The 21,426-nt window shown below is 35.9% G+C and overlaps 1 protein-coding gene across 7 annotated transcripts in view; it reads left to right on the top strand.

Annotated features, from left to right (window-relative positions):
- The first annotated feature begins 10,729 nt into the window (after positions 1-10,729).
- The window catches only part of LOC112526125 (tripeptidyl-peptidase 2), a 25,816-nt gene continuing 15,119 nt past the window's right edge, over positions 10,730-21,426 (top strand). For 6 of the 7 annotated variants that reach the window (XR_003070483.1, XR_003070482.1, XR_003070481.1 and 3 more), the window contains exons 1-17: positions 10,730-11,177; positions 12,246-12,324; positions 12,424-12,497; positions 12,644-12,753; positions 12,864-12,944; positions 13,394-13,480; positions 13,572-13,714; positions 13,829-13,979; positions 14,090-14,212; positions 15,042-15,125; positions 15,214-15,401; positions 15,569-15,743; positions 15,826-15,947; positions 16,268-16,347; positions 16,689-16,747; positions 17,005-17,159; positions 17,400-17,578. Coding sequence is in view for 3 of the 7 variants with exons in the window: in XM_025136515.1 (XP_024992283.1) it covers positions 10,832-11,177; positions 12,246-12,324; positions 12,424-12,497; positions 12,644-12,753; positions 12,864-12,944; positions 13,394-13,480; positions 13,572-13,714; positions 13,829-13,979; positions 14,090-14,212; positions 15,042-15,125; positions 15,214-15,401; positions 15,569-15,743; positions 15,826-15,947; positions 16,268-16,347; positions 16,689-16,747; positions 17,005-17,159; positions 17,400-17,578 (2,236 nt within the window). In the remaining 4 variants the exon portion in view is untranslated. Of the gene's footprint in view, positions 11,178-12,245; positions 12,325-12,423; positions 12,498-12,643; positions 12,754-12,863; positions 12,945-13,393; positions 13,481-13,571; positions 13,715-13,828; positions 13,980-14,089; positions 14,213-15,041; positions 15,126-15,213; positions 15,402-15,568; positions 15,744-15,808; positions 15,948-16,267; positions 16,348-16,688; positions 16,748-17,004; positions 17,160-17,399; positions 17,579-21,426 lie in introns of all 7 variants that reach the window. The other variant, XM_025136516.1, reaches the window with a different exon arrangement.

Genomic DNA, 21,426 nt, shown 5'->3' with positions numbered 1-21,426 from the left:
CATCAAAGTCAATTTATATCTCAAAAGCTTTGGATTTTCAGAATAAAACTAGAATCTATCATTGGGAATTGAGGAGGAATAATTATATATATTGGTGAGTGAAAGGAATGATTATATTTTTCATGGATGAAAAGTTTGAAACGATTCAATACATACTCCCAAAAACCATCAAACAAATAAGTTTAATGTCATCTTCTACCTCCAGACGACCCCTTTTTTAGTGGCTATTCTTGCAAACCTGCAAAAACCTTTGGATAAATCAAAGCCATAAAAATGAAAAGTTACATTATAGATAACGTATACATTACAAAAACAAGATAAAAAAAAAAAAAAAAAAGGAAGGCTCAACTACAGATAAAAAATGTTGAGAATGAAAGTACTTTAGAGCAATGATCTTATCCAGGTAACACTTTGAACTACTAATCTCTATTTCATTTTGATATTGTTATTTAAGTGAAACCAAATAATATTATTTTCAGAATAGGATTAGAATCTACCATTGGGAATTGAGGAGGAATAATTATGGCCAATTTTAAGACACATTGATTTAGAAGGTACGTTTAACTGGAGACTCTTTTAGTTAATGACCAGATGATGCGATGAATATTAGCAATCAAAAAAATTTAAAATCTTATTCAATGCCTTGTAAAGCAAATTAATCAAAGAGACAGAAGACTTGGGGGCTAATTCCTAAGAAAAGGAGATAACAAAAGAATGAGTTAGTTTTGCATCTAATGTTAGAGTCCAACAATCAAAAATTGGTGGGAAATGTGTTTTCACTATTTATTGTTCTCAACTAATAATGCAAATACATATTAAAAATTCCAAACAAAACATATGTAACACCCAAGATCCACATTTGCATATAACCATATATTTCATATATTAATAACTCAAAAGGTACACATTCGGCTCCAATAAGTACAAGAAGCTATATTACAAAATGGACAACCAAATTTTTCCATAACATTCTTGTACATAACTTGCATATCAAACAAGAAATCCGAAATCAACAGATAACATGCTCTTCTTCATAATTCATGCAAACATAAAAGGAAAATTCACATTTTCCCCTTTCCCTTATCCCTCGATAAAACCTGACATGCAATGCACATTTTTGAAACACAAAATGAGGGTTAGACCTTGAGGTCTAGTGAGAAATCTCTTTTTATGCAATTACAGTGTGAAAATCACCAAAATCTATTATTAAATGATATTTGTAATTATATATTTTTCCTTTTGATAAAACATAACTCAAATATCGCATTCAAATAATGAATTTATAAATCTTCCTTGCCGCATATGGAACGTTGGCACTCAGCTCCTCGTATCACTCTGTGTGTGATTCCCAAATTCCTCGTATCGCTCTATGTGCGATTCCCAAATTCCTCGCAAAGCAAGTTCCAACCAAAACAAGGCCACTAAAGATTATGTTTAAAGACTAGATTAATTGAAACAATATAAACACATAATATGATCAACCAGAGCGTTATTCAATGACTAAGTAAAAAGGAATCCAGAGTTACGCCAACCAGAGCTCCTCTGGTCTTATCAACAAGAGCTTCTAGTCCCAAACTTTTAAAAACCAACTAAGGATACATGACCAACCAGAGGCCCTCTGGTCAACCAGAGGCCCTCTGGACAACTAGAGCCTCTGGCCCATCTTAACCAGAGCTTAATAAAAATAAGAATGAGTTATATATGGAGAGAAATAAAAATTTAACATAATCAGAGGCCTTCTGGTTAAACATGAAAGTTAACCAGAGCATCTTTGGTACTCTAATAAAGTTAGAAAATATCAAGTTAAAAAGGTTTTAACTATAAAAATTATACTAGGGACTAGGAGTTTAGATACAGAGCTTGGACTTATTAAATTTCAAGATACAGAGCCTATGTGTAACACATACAAAGCATCTGGGTCAAAATATGAGAATATTTGAAAAACATAGATTTTCCATCACAACCAGAGGCCTTCTGGTTAGTTTTAAAGATCAACCAGAGCAACCTCTGGTTCCGCATCAAAACCTTACTTTATTGAAATAATTCAAAGTATAACATCCAGATCAACCCAAAACATTATTAACTCAAAACACAGCCAATCAAGGCCTCTTTGGTTATAAACAATTTTCCTCCTAATCATAACAACATTGTTATCATATCAATAAGAGCAATAATCCTAAGTCCTCACATCACATAGAGGTGATAGCTCAATATCATTGCATCTCATGGATGCAATAACAAAATATATGAACAAAACTCAGGTTTCAAAATTGTCACCCTTATCCAAAGGTACACCTTTCCTTAATATGTTACTCTTATCTCATGGTACACCTCTTCTTTATATGTCATTCTTATTCCCTTATAAAAATAACCATAGCCAAATATGTCATTTTTTTCCAAGAATGACATCAAAACAGTTTCATAACAGAAACTTCATATTATCAACTTTTACAGTTCTAAACCCAGTTTTATTATCAACTCAAAATAACTTCAAGAACAGTTTGCATTTTTCCACATAGAAACCAAACAGTTCAATATTTCAAATACCAAATATAGAAAGTTGATAATATAAACTCACCTTATATGCACGTATACGGAGATGAATCTCACAACAACAATTTCCAACTATAATCACAAAATCAACCTCTTCTTCTAACAGCTTCACGTATGATTTCACACAAGAATACACACATTAAGGTTTTTCTCTCTTTTTCTTTCTTTTCAAAACAGAATAGATAAGATAAATCTTATCTTATCACTTTTATATTGCCATCAAATTTCATAGGCGGTGGAGGTTAATAATTTTATAATCCACAATTCACATACAACCCCATGTAATAAACTATACATATAATCATAGGTGGTGGTATTTATTTTAAGCAAATAATCACATAAACATAAATATTTTAAATTACTTTACTTACCAAAATCTTTCAAAAACCACCTCAAATTATACAACCACAAAACCGGTTATTACAATATAGAACATTAGTTGAAAGCGAACAATGCTTTTTGATGTTATAAACTTGAATCGGTAATACCAATCAATAAATGAAGTAATGGAATATATTGTTTTTCATCAACTTTTAACTCGATTAGTATAACATAAACATGTGTATCTTTTTATTGAAGAGAGAATTCTCACATTCTAAGTTGATAATTCTAATAAAGCGAGAAAAACTAAACCATGAAAAACTTATGCATATGTCGTATTGATTATGAATTCCGAAGCAAACATTAATTGTATGGTCAAAGGTTATCCGATTTCAAATCTCCATGAAACCAATGCCAGCTTTTCATAAGCCATCTTCATCATCTTTTTCTTAATGTTTGTACGTAAATCAACTCAGATATCACACCCATATTATGGAGTAGTAGTTATCTCCTCTTCTGGTGGAAGTTTCACAAAGGTAAATATCATTTCTACTTACATGAACGTCATGTGTTAGTTATCTTATGGTGGAACAGGTTAAACTTTTTTCACCCAAAATGAGAAGAATCAACATAATGCAACTCCAATGCAAATTAAAAGATATCTACTTCCCCTGTATCCAATGCAAACTACAGGTTTTTAAGCATAAAATTACAACAATAGCCGTTTGCTTACTTGAACAACCTTTTTAGTTTTTTATCTTCTTAAATATGAACGAATATAGTAATTAGTTCGTAATGTGATACATATTGAACTATCAAAACATTATAAAACATGGGAATCTTCGGTGTTTGACACAAACAAAAAACAAAACATAAAATGATCAAAGTGTTATTCATCGTAACTTTAACAAAATACATATCAATCAAAACAATGTAAAAACTTGGATATCATGGGGATGGAGATACTTACATGGGTTCAAAAAAATTCTGATGTGGACCTTGTTGCTTCTGTATGTTTCAATTTGTAGCAAGAAACTCGGGATGAGATTCCCGTTCCTCCTTTATAATCATGTTGTGTATAGGGCCTAAGCCTGTGAGGCATCCAGTTCTTACCTATACGTCCTATTCAATCCCGAGATGGAAGGCTGGCATGGGTCTTTGATGCCCATTCTTCTGCCATCCAGTTACCAAGATTTTGAATTCGAGTATCCAATTTTCAGCGGATCATGAAATGCAACATGGAATGAAAAAATGTGATTATGGGACTTGAATGATTACATCAAAGCTTTTAAAGAAAACGGTTTGGAATGTAAGTTTCAGTTTGTAGCAAGAAACTCGAGATGCGACTCTCGTTCCTCGTTTATTTGAATGATTGCATCAAATATTTCAAAGATCTGGTGGGAGGTTCTTTGAAAGATTTGATTCTAACCCTGTTAATACCAGATATCCTTTTTCTTTGAAAGGTTTGATCCTTCAAATACCTAATAGATCTTGTTGATGTTCCTTACTTTTTTGAAGAATCTTGCACATATCCAAAATGGTGGAGCGTTGTATGGGATTTGATTCTCTAATAACTTCCATGAAACTAAATGTGCCGATGCAAGAGATGATTTGTAACATCCAACTTTTTAAAAGTCCATTTAAGTTGCTAAGCATGATTAATTAAGTTAGTATATTATTTTAGGGATTAGTACTTACTTAAGTTAGATTGGAATATGGACTTCTGGATCAAGTTAGAGGCTGGAATTTTATATTTAAGCTTCTTATATATCAATTAGGAGATCTGGAAAGTTTCGTACGAAACAGAGTTGAAACGACCAAGTTACGTATGAGGAACTAAATCTGTCAACTATGGCAAACTAGGTGGACTGTTGACCAAAACAGGTCAAAACCGTGCCTAGCTCTCTAAATCAGTCATATTTTCTCACGTCTAGAACTCTCACACACTCAAGGTGCGATTTACATACACTTAAGATTAATCTTTCAATTCTTGATGATCAATGTTAGATTCTTGAGAATTATGTGTTAATCATCAAAGGTATGCTTCTAATTACAAGTTTATTTCAAGTAGAARTGTTAATTTAGAGGCTAGGTTCTGCATTTGAAAGATTATAAAAGATAATGTTGATTAATGTGTGAATTTGAAGCTAAATTGGGTAAAATCTGCAACATGCAGTGAGTTATAAAGCTGGATTTTGACAGCTTTGATGCTGCTATATTAAAAATTCATAACAAATCACAAAAAAATCTTAAAAATGTGAGGTCAGTTTCATTAGAAAGCTTTAAGAGGATACTTTATTTAGTATTCACAGGTCAATGGCTAAATCTGAGTTTAAATATGGTAAAATAGGGGTTGAACAGAGGGTTGTACAAGAAAGTGTAAATAGGATAATCGAGATCTAAAGTGTATAACTTGAGGTTGGGATATAGTTGGTTATTGATACTTGAAATGTTTACTCCAGGGGMTGTTTTAAGGMTATTTARAGCCTCTGAAGGTTTAATGCTATTGTTGGTTGGAATTGGATGTTACCGCGTTCGGTTGTTTATAATAAAGCACTGTGAGTTTATACAGAACTTATACTTATATATAGTATATGTATATGAATTCTTACTGAAAAGTTTGCTGATTTTGCATGCGTTATTTTGTAAGGTGAATTTTCCCTAACTTTGTTTTGGTATTTCTTAATTCTTTTACGTTGTGGTTGAGTCCGGATCCGAGACTGTTTATTTGGCCTTTTGATAAACCATGATCTACGGGTATTACTTCGTGTGATATGCCATAGCATGGTGTATGTCCACGTATCCCAAGGAGAGGGAGGTTGGGTGTGGCATACCGATTGTTGTATTCACGTATCCCGATTGATAGGGAGCCGGGTGTGAATACTTTGCACGGGCCCTATAGATGAAGAGGGGTGTGGTGCACATGTATACTCTATTTTGGTAGTGATGCCTTTGGTATTTGATATTTTTTTGGTGTTGTGATTGATCTTAATTATCCTAAAAGTCTTATTAAGTACTGTATGTTAAGGATGAAAGATCCAAAGTTTTCTGCTGTGATTAAATGGCCAAGTATGGAGGTCCTTCGAGACCAGAGGCCCTCTGGACGACCAGAGCCTCTGGTTGTATAGACCAGAGCTCTRGACTCCAAGTCCTTYGGGACCWGAGGCCCTYTGGACGACCAGAGCCTCTGGTTGTATAGACCAGAGCTCTRGACTCCAAGTCCTTYGGGACCWGAGGCCCTCTGGACGACCAGAGCCTCTGGTTGTACTGCACTATGGGCAAATTTCTGGCAGATTTTTGAGTTAACAGTCTAATTCACAAATAAGCGATTCTTTCTGTTTTGTTTCGTCTAATATTTGTATTTTTTTATAAAATATATAATTATAAGCTTTGGTATAATCTCACTAAGCCTTGTCGCTTATTTTTTTAGAATAAATTTTCTTTTCAGGAAGGTCGGTAGTTGTCCAAGGGAAAGATAAAGCAGTTTAGATCTGTTTGTAGGATTCCAGATCCTGGATATCTTTTTGGTACTTGTTGTGCATATATCGTTTTGAGTTGTATCTATGTATATAATACTTTTGGGTAGATATATTTGTATTTTTGGACCCGAATTATAGTACCGAAAATCGTCGGTTGCAGGCTTCGTTATTCTATTTTTGGTGGAAATCTATAACATATATCCCGTATTTGCTTGGAGATTATTTTATGGAAAATCTTTTGGATAAATAGTTTCTTTTTATTAAGAATTAGCGTAACCGATGTTACATGATTTTACTCGAATGTCAGCTTTAAAGATCTTCTTGAAGTGTTATACATTGAGAATTTCTGAAAATTCAATGCACAATCAACAATTAAGATAACAATCATGTACAACGACTATGAACCCTAAATCAACAATTTAAAACACAACCCTAAAATCAACTAATCTAAGATTGTTGTTAACCTCTCGTATACTACTCGAATGTCAACTTCTAATATTTTCTTGAAGTGTTCTACATGAGAATTTATGAAAATTCAATGCACAATCAACAATTAAGAAAACAATCATGTGCAACGATTATGAACCCTAAATCAACAATTTAAAGCACAATCCTAAAGTCAATTGAGCTACGATTGTTGTTAACCTCTCGTATACTACTCGAATATCAGCTTTTAATATTTTCTTGAACTGTTCTACATTGAGAATTTCTGAAAATTCAATGCACAATCAACAATTAACAATCATGTGCAGCGATTATGAACCCTAAATCAACAATTTAAAACACACCCCTAAAATCAGTTGAGCTATGATTGTTGTTAACCTCTCGTCTACCTGTAAAACTAGCAAAATCAAAGCAGCTTCCCGAGTTGATGTTCCTTTTAAGATCTTCTTGAAGTATTCTACATCGAAAATTTCTAAAAAACAATCGACAATTATGAACACACTCATATGCATCGATTTTGAACCTTAAAGCAAAAAAAGCGGTGTCTGGTGTGAGGCATGGAGAGGAGAGAACACAATCAATGGTGAGGAAATTGTCATTTGGACAGGGAAGAGGAGGATATAATTGGAGTGATTGTAGAAGATAGTGAGATGGAGAAGAATATATGTTTTGAGTAAAAGAAAATAAGAAATTCCAAAAATTTAGAATTTTGAAATACTGCTGATGCCATGTAGGACATCCATGATCCTACTTATATATATATAGGAGCGTTCAAATAAAAACCTGCTCCATTTGTGTAAACTATATAAACCAATCTCATCCATCCATTTTCTTGATCAATGGTCAAGATTAGTTTACTTTATTTTAGGAAATTAAAAAAATATATATATTAAAAATTTATTTTATTTCAACAATAAGGACAAAAATGGTAAATAAAATTTAACATGTGGTAACATCCTTCTCGATATTAATGACACTATTTTCATTTTTTAAAACAATATATTATTTTTAACTTTAAATCACATCCATCAATAAAACATATAAAAATAATGAGTATACACACCATATTCAATTATATGGAGTGAATATTTTAAATTTTGAATTACATTATATGAACGAAATTGGTTTCACCATGAAAATGTTTCGGTTCACATAATTTATTTGCAACAAGACCCAGTTTCATCTGTTTCATTTTCCTTTTCATAATTTATTTTCAAAATGCACCAGTTTCATTTTTCTTTTCATCAACAAAATGGATCAACTACACCATCAATGCAACGGTTACACCATCAATGCAACGGTTACACCATCAATGCAACGGTTTCACCATAAAAATGTTTTGGTTCACCTAATTTATTTGCAACATGAACCGGTTTCACGTTCATGAAACCTGTTTTATTTTCCTTTTCATAATTTTTTTTCAAAATGCACCGGTTTTATTTTGTTTCTCATAAAAAACGGATTAACTACACCATCAATACAACGGGTTCACTATAAAAATGTTTCGGTTCACCCAATTTCTTTGCAACATGAACCGGTTTCACGTTCATGAAACCTGTTTCATTTTGTGGATTTTTATTTATTTATCTACGTTTTGATGATTTCATTTTATAATTCAATTGTTTCATCATGACACGTTTCCTGATTATAACTCATGAGAATATATGAATCCAAAATTTTAATATTTTAATATAATTAAATATTTAAATGTTACCATTTATACAATTTTCTTTATTACATTTCCTTACTTAAGATTTATTAATAACTTCCATATTTGATAGAAAATATTGTAAATGACCGAAATATCCTTATTGATTAAATTTAATTAGAAAAAAAAGAATTTTCCTATTGGTCGAAATTGGTTTACACGGTTTCTTAAAAATGCACGGTTTTCATTTCAACGTGCCCATATATATATATATATATATATATTTAATAATTTAATCTAATGACTAGGAACACTTCTTCCTTTCAGATTGCTCATTTGAACCTATGACACACACTATATACATATATTTAATGTTTTAAATCTTTTAATTAGGATATGATTAAGACAAATAATACCATCCCCACCTAGGGTATATGCGGGTTGGGTTGGATGGTTTACGTCACTTTTACAACCCGGCCTAATTATGATGGTTTGGAAAAATCTCAACCAACCCAACCCAACCTAACCCATTCAAAAATATAACCCAAACCAACCTAAACTTTGTGGGTTGAGATGAGTTGGGTTGGGTTAACGGATTAGTAGTTACATGAATATATCGAATGAAATAATTTATAAGACTTAGGTTTATAAGACCAAACTATAAAACATCATATCTAAAAATGTTACAATAGGTCTATAGGACGTTTTTGGGCGTTTCAACAAATTTTTTATAATACATTCTAAATAAAATGCCGTATTAGTTATTTTATAGAAACATTTTGATAAATGTCCCGTAAACTCATCTAGTTATGGGACATATATGTGTATATGACATATATGTTTATATGACACTTTTTCAAGTGTTGCCGTACAAAATAATTTATACAACACTTTATTTTAAAGACGTCATAAAAATTTGGTAAGACGCCCAAAATCAACCTATAAACATATTGTAACTATTTTAGATAAGACTTTTTTTTGTTTCATCCAAGAAAATATCATATTAGGACGCTTAGGCATTTTAGATATCCTAACACCTCATGTTTTTGTAATGAAATGTTATAAGTAACATTTTTTTCCCACCAAAGTACAACATCAAATGACCGTCTTTGGATTGATAGATTTGTCAACTACATGTCTACCAATATCATTCATATTCTCCAGCATCCATTTATTGTTGTTGCAAAAACGATTTCAATAATTTCTCTTATTAATTAGATCATTTGTCATCATGAATCTCGTTGGGTAACCTATATATTTAGTTCAAATGAAATACAAACATAATCTCTATAAACATTATATAAAATTTTATAGAAATTATATATTAGCGACTTGTTGAGCTAGGACTAACCTAATCTTAACCCTCTTAATTAACGGCTTACTGATTTATACCAATTTAACAAGTTGGATTTAATTGAGTTGTTAATAGTAGGGGTGCTCAAAAGCCCGACCAACTCAATCAACCCGATCAACCAAACCCAACACGAAATAACTCAACCCGAAATAACTCAACCCGAAGCAACCCGATGTTTAATCGAGTTGTAAAATTGTCAAACGTAGGTATTGAGTTGATATTGAGTTACTATTATTTGAACCCAACCCACCCCGATTAACCCGATATTCTTTTATTTATTGGATTTAATATGATTATTGAATTTTTATTAATATGTACATTAGACAATTAACTATCATGTATGCTTTTCATATACACATATTTTCAATCTATTCACGTCTTTATATAACTCATTCGTATATATGTTCAATAACTACGAACATATATATGTAAATTGAGAAAATTAACTGAATGTGATATACGTAAGAAATATGAATAAGTTGTATCAAATAGTTGATGATGAAAAAGAAATTATAAGTAGAGAAATAACATATTATAAGTTAGAAGAATATTTTAATGTACCGAAGTATCAATCCGACCAACCCATATGAAATGGGTTGGGTTAAATTTTTTCAAACTGCAAGCATTAAATTAAGTTGTTCAAATATCTTTAATTCGATCAACCTAATCCATGAAGAACCCTAATGATAGAATTGAGTTGGACGGGTTTCTTGACGATTTTTCATACATCAGTGTGCCCCGCTTTAGATATAAAAATGAATCCTGCTCTTTAGTCTTTTCTCCATGCACGTAAAATTCCCATGTGGTTGTGGTAAAAGAGGTCACGAGATAATTAGTTGTTTAGAAATCCAAGATACGGTGGGACCCAGAAGATGCCAAATGTCCACAAACGTACTGAACTGGTGCATGAAAGAGGAGTATCCAAAAGCCACCGCAACCAAACGCACCAATCCCGGCGACTGGTGGTGGGTCGTCGTCTTCCCCCACCGCCATCCTGACTAAATTACCAAAACACCCTTGTCATTATAAGTAATGCCAACGGCATTTTTATTTAAAGGACCGTACGTGTCAAGATACCAATCATTTCCTCCGCCGCTTCTCTCTCCTCCTCCTCTTCCTCATCTCGGAGTACTCATCACGCCCAAAAGTCGACCCACAAACAGTAATAACACTACCAGTAGGAAAAGTGTTGTCATTAGGGCCATGCCTGGTTCTTCTTCATCGCCTGAAATCGAGAACAATGGCGCTTTGCGTAAGTTCAAGCTGAACGAGTCGTCTTTCCTCGCTTCTCTCATGCCGAAAAAAGAAATCGGCGCTGACCGATTCATCGAAGCTCATCCGGAGTTTGATGGCCGCGGTGTTGTTATTGCAATCTTTGGTACTTCTATAACTATCTCGGTTTCTTGTTAGTTTTCGTTGTTTTGACCACCGAAGTGAAAACTAAATCTGTAACTTGATTAATAGTCTGAAAATTTCGATTGTCATGGTAAGTAGGGATATTCAATCTATGATTGATTCTAGTCCGTGTCTTTTTTGGTCGTGCGAAGATATTAGTTAGTGAACATGAGTATGTATATGAAAAATATAAATTAGGTTGATGGCCTGCAGAATCTGAACAAATGATCCCTAAATAGATTTAGATGAAGAGGCAAGTCATTGCATTTCATATTAAAATTAAGGGTGTGCACATCTACTTCTTATATGCACATTGATAATCATCTACACTGAGGAAATTTCTAAGTACTTGTGTTTCAGTTCGAACTACTTGCTTGCCCTGATGTATTAATTTAGTTCAAGAACTTAAACTCCTAGAGTATGATCAAGGGTAGGGTGGTATGCATAGTTCTTAGCAACATGTCAAGAAGATGATTTGCTGTCATCTTGGGGCTCACAGTTGATGAGAATGAGACTTTCTTGGTTTATTTGGAACCATAGGAGCCATGCGTCTGAGATTGCTGTTCTTGTGTGTAGACAGGATTTGTAGTTGCAATTCATGTTTTTATTGATACATCCCGTATTTAAGACATTTGAAATCAGCGAATACAACTAATATGATGTGACACTAACTTTTCATAGAGTTTATCTCAGCCCTTGTCCCAAATTTAATGAATCCTTTTTTCCACATGATAATATTTTCTGCTGTCACTTGGTTTAATGTTCTATTTCTATGTAATCGTATTGCAACAAAAAATGTATCTTATCCAACTTGTGTTGCTGTAATGGGTTTGTCTGCACGTTCTCTGATTGCGTATTAACAGTATTACTTGCCAGGTGGTTAAACTCCTAGTTGATGGCCTATTTTCTGGCTTTTCAATTCTAAATGGCTATCAGGCAAAGGAAAAAAAATGTTCTTATGGAATCATAACCGGATGGACCTTAAAAATTTCTCATGACTGGTTTCTTAAAGTGAAACTTCCTCATCTTTTTGCTATTTTTCTGCTTTCAGATTCTGGTGTTGATCCGGCTGCTGCTGGATTACAGGTGACCTCGGATGGGAAGCCAAAAGTCCTAGATGTTATTGATTGGTATCCATGGAAATCTAATCAACCAATCAATCTTGCTATATTTTTTCCTGTGATGATGCTATTTATACAGATTTTTTCTTATCTTTTCTTTTCCCTCAGCACTGGGAGTGGTGATATTGATGTGGCAACTGTTGTGAAGGCCGATGCAAATGGTTGTATTCATGGAGCATCAGGTGCATAGTTGTTATATTGACTTCAATGACTAGCTGGATGTTGAATGTATACCATTTGCTGGATATATGATTACAAATAAGCCTTGTGTTTTGCTTACAGTTTTCTTTTTACGTATGATTAATTCTTTTGAATAATTTTATTTCAGGGGCATCTCTTATTATAAATCCTTCTTGGAAGAATCCTTCTGGGGACTGGCATGTGGGATATAAATTAATATATGAGCTTCTCACAGACACACTGATATCTCGTTTGAAGGTGGGCCTTACTTTCTGAGTGATCCAAGAGCTACATTTCATACAATTATGAGAATTTATGGAACCAGTTGCTTATTTTTATCTATATGAAAATTTTGTAATCTGGAGCAGAAAGAAAGAAAGAAGAAGTGGGATGAGAAGAATCAGGAAGCAATAGCTGAGGCTGTGAAGCAGGTTGAAGAGTTCGACCAGGTTGTTCCCTGCTGTGACTTATTGTTGTCTGTCTTTCATTTTTCCACATGTTTAATTCCTGAACATCAACCTTGTGGAGATTATTACCTGGAAGACTCATTATCTTGTTCAAGATAATACTATAAGAGTTGGATCTCTAGTACAATCTTGATCACAACCATTCTCTAATTCATTACTCATTGAACAATTCTGTTACTTTTTCAGTATCCACTATCTGGTACAGATAAAGTAAGAACTCATACAATGTAAAATCTCAATTTCATTAGCCATTTAACATTTTGCTTTGATGCCTTTTTCCCCACTGATTGGTTGTTAAATTTACTAATGCGCCTTAGGTTTAATGCTGGCTGGAATTTTCAATTAATCCTGTTTCTGAAATTTGAATGGTGTCATTTGTGTTACTGTAACGTCACCTCATTATGGTGTGACTAACAATTTCCTATCTTTAGAAGCAAAGAAAGGTTGATGAGATGAAATTGAAAAGGATTCGTGAAGACCTACAGGATAGAGTTGATTATTTGAAGAAGCAAGCAGAAGTCAGTGATATATCTCTTCATGTCTCATTGAATGAAGTTTTCTTGCTTTTTTTCAGTTGTAATTATGTGCATCCATGTTTGTATATGTTAGAGCTATGATGACAAGGGGCCCGTTATTGATGCTGTTGTATGGCATGATGGAGAGGTGTGGAGGGTTGCTCTTGACACACAGAGTCTTGAGGATGACCCCAAGTGTGGGAGACTTGCTGATTTTGTTCCTCTAACTAATTACAAGTACACATTGTTTCCTTCACATATTTGGTTTTGTTTTGTATATTAATCTTGCTGCAGGACTTCATTACATCTTCCATATAATTGTTTATTGATCTCTCAGAACTAATTCTGCAGGATTGAACGGAAGTATGGTATCTTTAGCAAGTTAGATGCTTGCACGTTTGTTGCCAATGTTTATAATGAAGGTACTATCTTGAGTATCGTTACTGACAGCTCCCCACATGGCACTCATGTTGCTGGTATTGCCACTGCCTTCCACCCTAAGGTACGATGGAAATTTATATTCTCTTTCTATCTAATCTATGCACAACTTGTTTTCTTCTGAGTCATTGCTGAATGTCCTGGTCGTTTACTAAATCCTGTGTACACTTGTAGGAACCATTGCTCAATGGAGTTGCTCCTGGAGCACAGGTGATTTCATGTAAGATCGGAGACTCACGCTTAGGTTCAATGGAAACTGGAACAGGCCTGACACGTGCACTAATTGCCGTTGTGGAGGTATCAGCTTCTACACAAATCCTATCCACCTTTATATTTGATACGTGATTAATATGTCTTCGCTTCATATGAATATTAGCATAGTGTGTGCCTTGCTAAATTACAAGAATGGTAACTCTATTCTAGGTATTATGTGTAAGATAACTAATGCTTTCAAAGTTCATACTTATTGCAGTGAAGTATAAGCAAGTACTGTTCGTTGTCATGCAATAGTTTCACATTCTGGGCTTTTGCTTTTATGTACTTGTACAAATTATCCACAAGTGATGAGAGATTTCTGTATATGCTGCTATATGCCCTTGCTTGTCGTCTCATATATGTTCATGTCTCAATACTTTATCTTGTAACAGGAAGTTCTATTGTTATCACTTGATTTTTATGGAAGAAAAGAGCATATTGAATTATGAAAGTGTCTTGAATGACAATTAGAGATCTTAAGAGGAGATAAAGAGCTGAAAAGGTCTATGTATACTATGAATATTGGGGAAGGCGCCAGTGAGACCTATTTACCAACTTCGCTTTATTTTTAGCAATCATAATTCTTCACATCTGTTCAGAGAAGAGAAAACTGTTGGCAATCAGTATCGAGTGGAGGCAAACTTTTTATCTGCATGCATGCTTGGTCATTTAAGAGATGTTCTTTTAAATCTTCTGCTTAGTTGAACGCTGTCACAGCACTTGACCTACGTTTGACCTGAATAATGTCTTTTTTCTCCCAGCTTACCTCTTACCTCTGGTTGATTTTTGTTATCCTTTAGCATTTACTTGCTGGACGTTTACACATTCTAGTTTTCCTAGTGTTCTTAGTAATTTGTTTGGATCTTTGCAGCACAAATGTGATCTAATCAACATGAGTTATGGAGAATCCACGATGTTGCCGGACTATGGCCGCTTTGTGGAGCTTGTTGATGAGGTTATAGTTTAGACATCTGTTGGATTAAATTTCTAGAATATGCTTTTCTGTTTTTTTGTCACTTACAGGATATGATCACTGAATATAGGTGGTAAACAAATACCGTGTAGTATTTGTTAGCAGTGCTGGCAACAATGGGCCTGCATTGACCACTGTGGGGGCGCCTGGGGGTACCACATCAAGCATAATAGGAGTTGGTGCTTATGTCTCTCCTGCTATGGCTGCTGGAGCTCATGCTTTAGTTGAGGCTCCTCCTGAAGGGCTCGAGTACACTTGGTAATCTTTTGGTTCTGGAGATATTACTGAATGTTCTGTTGGGCTAAATTTGCAGTTATAGTAGTTTATCTCACAACATGGTTTTGCTATGAAGATGCAGCTATTGTCTATCTGATATACTTCGTTTCAAGTGTCCTATCATCTGCTGAACTGAATGCAAAATGCAGGTCTAGTCGAGGACCCACTGCTGATGGGGATCTTGGTGTGTATGTAAGTGCTCCTGGTGGGGCTGTGGCGCCTGTTCCTACATGGACTCTCCAGCGGCGCATGCTTATGAATGGTACATCCATGTCTTCCCCATCTGCATGTGGTGGAGTTGCTCTGGTCATCAGTGCAATGAAGGTATTACTATATGCTTAGTTGTTTGTCCTATTATATGGAATATATAACCATTCTTGTTGTTGAAGTTGTTAACATTATGCAGGCTGAGGGGATTCAGGTGAGTCCGTATAGCGTGAGGAAGGCTCTTGAGAACACTTGTACTCCGATTGGCTGTTTGCCAGAAGATAAACTATCTAATGGAGAAGGCCTTCTTCAAATTGACAAGTTAGATTTTGGCCTTCATACTGAACTACTTCATGAATTATTTGATTTTTTTTTTGATTAACCTGGATATCCAACCCGCTATACGAGCCGCTAATCGCAGGGTGACCACCTACTTTGTGGGTAGCCCGGAGTCACCGCATATGAACCTCCATGGCCACAAGGGGATTTTTATTCCTCCTTGGATTTGAACCTGGGACCTCCAACACTTTTGACCTTTGGAGCCCAAGCTCAAACCAATCAGGCACCACCCTTGTGGTTGAATTATTTGATTATTTCTATTATAAAGTCTGGGCATTCTCTTAGAAGTGACGTCCTTTCAGGGCTTTCGAGTATGCCAAAAAATCAGCTGATTTGCCATGCGTTTGGTACAAGATAAAGATCAGTCAGGCAGGAAAATCAAGTGAGTGAACTTACTCTTCCATCTTTGTCCTCACTCTTTCCTTGATACTCTGGAGTTGATATCGCCTCTTCGAGAAGTGAATATCCACCCTTAGATTATAATGCATTTAAAAGATAACTTCTCTAGGAGCATCCAGTCCAAAAGGCTAGCCTTTAGGACAATCTCAGAGTTTTTTAATCATGATGAGTGTAGCCCTAATTAACTTATTGAATGCATAGATTTTCGAAGTTTATTCGATAGAGGAAAAGTCTACTGCATTTTTTAGGATATTGTAGTTGACTGACATTGCAATCTCTACAAACTCAATTCAATCAATTTTGACAATGTACTCTTTGCTGCAGCAACAACATTGCGAGGCATATACCTAAGAGAGGCTAGCTATTGCAATCAATCTACCGAGGTGAGACTGTAGCAATTTTTAACGTACCAATTTGTCCTTTCACTTTGGTTGTCAGTGAACTGCAATATTAATTTTCTTAATCAGATGATTGCTCATGACATTTCAACTGTAGTGTTAGACTAAAATACCAAAAAAAGTGCTTGTTTTTTTTCCTAAGAGAAGTTACATCGTTGTATGGTATAAACAAATATCTTAAAGTATCCCAGCTTTATAATCGTTCTAGGTGTTCTATATTTGATACTATTTCTCTTGAACAGTGGACAGTGCAAGTTGAACCACAATTCCACGAAGGCACAAGTAATTTAGAACAATTGGTCCCATTTGAAGAGTGTATCGAGTTACATTCTAGTGGAAAGGAAGTAGTGAGAGCTCCAGAGTATCTTCTTCTGACTTATAATGGGCGTAGCTTCAAGTAAATCTGCTTCCCTTTATTGCATAATAATAAGTTTGACAATGTCTAATTATTAGCTGTTTCTCTATTGCATAGTTTATGATTGTGCATCAATTTTAGAGGCCTAGATGGTAATTTGTAGTTTCTGCTAATATTTTGCTTATAAATTTCAATTCAGTTCATGTTTATATCAAGTTTGTAGACCTTCAGGTTATGTGGATTATCTGACCAAACATTTGCCAACTCCTTTTTTTTTATCAGTGTGGTCGTGGATCCTACAAAGCTTAGTGATGGTTTACATTATTTTGAAGTGTATGGGATAGACTGCAGAGCCCCATGGCGTGGTCCTCTTTTTCGAATTCCAATTACTATAACGAAGCCAAAAGTTGTGGAAACTCGGCCACCTCTGGTTACATTTTCTGGACTATCTTTTCAGCCAGGTTTGTACACAGATAATTGTGACGATATTCAAATTAGTACTGATATCTTTATTGTTGTATGTGATAAATTCATCCAATGCATGTGTCTATAGTGATGATGAGTCCGATTTCTGTTCGATTATGGTGGCTGATTTCAGGAAGCCTGTGCTTGCATGCCTTTGTTCTACTTGGTCTTTATTTTTGCTACTGCAACTGAACTTAACTTACTGAAGATAGCTTCAGTTACGAATTTTGATTTCAATCTTGGTGTCTCAAACATTCCATTTATGAGAACCAGTGATCAAAGTCCACAAGTTTTTCTTCGGGGACCTTTTAAGTTGACCAATTTCTTCATACCTTTTGTCAGCCGCCTTTAGTTTGATTTGTTTCCTGTTATTCGTTAAAAGGTTATCTGAATGTGATGATCATAAGTTGTCATACCCTTTGTCAACTGCCTTTAGTTTGATTTGTTTCCTGTTATTCGTTAAAAGGTTATCTGAATGTGATGATCATAAGTTGCATTTCATTTGTTTTAGCACCTGACCTGCTTTTTTTAAACTTCAGGTGGTTGTAAATTAATCCACTTCCTCTTCATTGATCTCCCAAAAGCATTGCCAGTTTCTGCTTTGAAATTTATCTTATGTCCATAGCATGTCCCCCCAATAAACCCCATCATTATCCATCTCTGAGTTGGAGATTGCTATTGCTAGTGAAGGAAGCGTGGGACAGAATTCTCGTAACAAGTCAATTTTAAAAGTTTCTGTGGTATCTTATTTTCTCTGCCTCGATACAATAAACAGGAGCCCCTTAAATAGGGGAAGAAACCTATGTATATCCTACCACTAAATTAGGAATAGATCTGTCTAATAATTACAGATAATTGTAAACATTACAAAGTTGTCAAAACTAGTCCTTGTAAATATGTTGGCTAAGACTCCCCCGCAGTCTGAGCAGGCGGTGGACAAACGCTCAAACTGGACCTGAAAGATTGAAACAGTTGTCTGGAGAGGCCTTTTGTAAAGATATCAGCATACTGGAGAGATGAAGGGACATGCAGAACACGAATATGACCAACTTTAACCTTTTCCCGCACGAAGTGGATATCAATCTCAATGTGTTTAGTTCGCTGATGCTGAACTGGATTATCTGATAGATAGACTGCAGACACATTATCACAGTAGACAACGGAGGCCTGTCTCAAAGGAATATGCAGCTCTAGTAATAAATTTCGAATCCAAGTGGCCTCGGCCACAGCATTGGCGACACCCCGATATTTCGCTTCAGCACTAGAACGAGAGACAGTAGGCTGCCGTTTCGATGACCATGATATTAAATTATCTCCAAGAAACACGCAGTACCCGTTGGTCGATCTACGAGAATCTAGGCAGCCCCCCCAATCGGCGTCCGAGTATGCAGTCAAAGAATGATAATTGGACCTTACAATCCGAATCCCATAATCAAGTGTCCCTTGTAAGTATCGAAGAATACGCTTCAGGAAAGCATAATGCGGATCACGTGGTTCATGCATGAATAAACACACCTGCTGTACCGCATAAGAAATATCTGGTCGGGTGAAAGTTAGATACTGTAAAGCGCCAGCCAAACTCCGATATAAAGTAGGATCTGAAAAAGTCTCCATCTGTGGCACTCAATTTTGCAGAAAGATCGACATGTGTAGTGCAAGGTTTACAAGAAGACATCGAGGCCCGAAAGATGATGTCTTTTGCATACTGTGACTGATCTAAGAATAACCCATGAGAGTCGCAGGTGACCTGAAGCCCCAAAAAATGATGCAATTGACCCAAGTCTGTCATTGCAAACTCTCGTGAGAGTTTGCTAATAATCTCCTGCAAGAACGTGTCTGAAGAAGCCGTGAGAACTATGTCATCAACATATAACAATAGATATGCTGTGTGAGAACCCCTGCTATAGATGAAAAGAGAATTATCACAAGCACTGGTGCGGAAGCCCTGCGATAAGATATATGTTGCAAATCGAGTGTACCAGGCACGAGGGGCCTGTTTAAGGCCATACAACGACTTGTTCAACCTGTAGACATATGAGGGGTATCGTTTATCAACGAAGCCCGGTGGTTGATGCATAAAGACTATTCCATTCAAATGTCCGTGAAGAAACGCGTTTTTAACATCAAGCTGATGAATGGGCCACGAACGGGAAACATCAACTGATAACACAATGCGTATGGTAGCCGGTTTAACAACCGGACTAAAAGTCTCATCACAATCAATACCTACGGTTTGAGACTTCCCGTTTACAACTAACCGAGCCTTATATCGTTCTAGAGAGCCATCAGATTTAAATTTGTGGCGAAATAACCACATGCAACGAATGACCGGTTTATCAACCGGACGAGGCACCAACTCCCATGTATAATTAACCTGTAACGCATGAAATTCTGTTTGCATGGCATGCAATCAATGAGGGTCGGTAAAGGCTTTGGAGTAGGAGGTGGGTACAGGAGAGATAGTTGTGGATAAGCGTGTGTTTGGCTTTCGAGCGAGTGGTCATAGGATGATTATTGTTGCCGGTCGGGGCTGATGAGGCTGATGAGGCAGCTTGGGATGGGACGGGAGGTATAGAGGCTGGTGGAGTTGGTGTGGGTAACGGGGCCTGTGGTCGGGGACGATGGGTATAGGTGAATTGAAAAGGAGAGGTCGAATGTGGGGGAGGCTGGGTCGGTTTAGGTGTGGGTCGAGGAATGGGCCTGGTGAAAGTGAAACCGTGTGGTAGATCATCAAGGAAATTGTAGTTGGTATTAGGTGTGGGTATGGTGTATGGAAAGGTGTTCTCGTCAAAAGTAACGTGACGAGAAATAGTGACTTTGTCCGTGGTAGGATCAAAGCATCGATATCCTCTAAAATCGGGAGGATATCCTAGAAAGATGCAACGGACGGAGCGGGTATGTAACTTATGGGGTTGAGTGGCGGATGAATTTGGGTAGCATGCGCACCCAAAAACACGTAGGTGATCATAGGTTGGGTGGCGGAGATATAGGGCAAATGTAGGGGTAAAAAAGTTAAGGCGTTTTGTAGGTAGAATATTGTGAAGATAGGCGGCTGTATGCAAGGCTTCCACCCAGAAGGTAGGCGGAAGATGGGCATGAATAAGTAAAATCACGAATGATATCATTGAGGCGTCGAATCATACGTTCAGCCCGGCCGTTCTGGGAAGATGTTTGCGGGCAAGAAAATTGAAACAAGAGGCCGTGCTGTTAGCTAAAGTCCTTAAAAGCATGGTTGTCAAATTCACCACCCAAGTCACATTGGAATGTTTTAATATGACGGTTAAATTGGGTGAGAATCATTCTATGAAATTTGGTAAAGGTTGGGAAGGTTTCTGATTTATATTTAAGTGGGTATACCCATATAAAGTGTGAAAAGTTGTCAATCAAGACCATGTAATATTTATATCCGGTTGTACTGGCAATGGGTGAAGTCCACAAGTCATAATGAATGATATCAAACGGGGTAAAGGTAAAAGAATTAGATTCATAAAATGGTAAACGTTTGCTGTTGGACAATTGACAAGAATTGCAAACAATGGAAGCATGATTTTTATTACATGAAAAATTAAAATGACGACTAAGAAGGTCTAAGACTTGAGCGCCAGGATGTCCAAGTCGATCACGCCAAGGTAAGGAGGTAGATGTGAGTGAGCAGGCTTGAGGCGGAAGTGTTGGTGGCGTAACTGGATAAAGATTGCCCGTGCTATTGTGGCGGGACAGGAGACGTCCCGTTTTGAGGTCCTTCAAGGAAAAACCAAAGGGATCGAAGTCAATAGAAACATTACTGTCACGGGTAAACTTACGAACAGACAAAAGGTTTTTGATGATTTGTGGACTGTAAAGA

The sequence above is a fragment of the Cynara cardunculus genome, assembly GCF_001531365.2.
Source record: "Cynara cardunculus var. scolymus isolate 2C chromosome LG 13, CcrdV1, whole genome shotgun sequence".
NCBI classification, from domain to species: Eukaryota; Viridiplantae; Streptophyta; class Magnoliopsida; order Asterales; family Asteraceae; genus Cynara; species Cynara cardunculus.
This window is presented reverse-complemented; position numbering and strand designations above follow the sequence as displayed.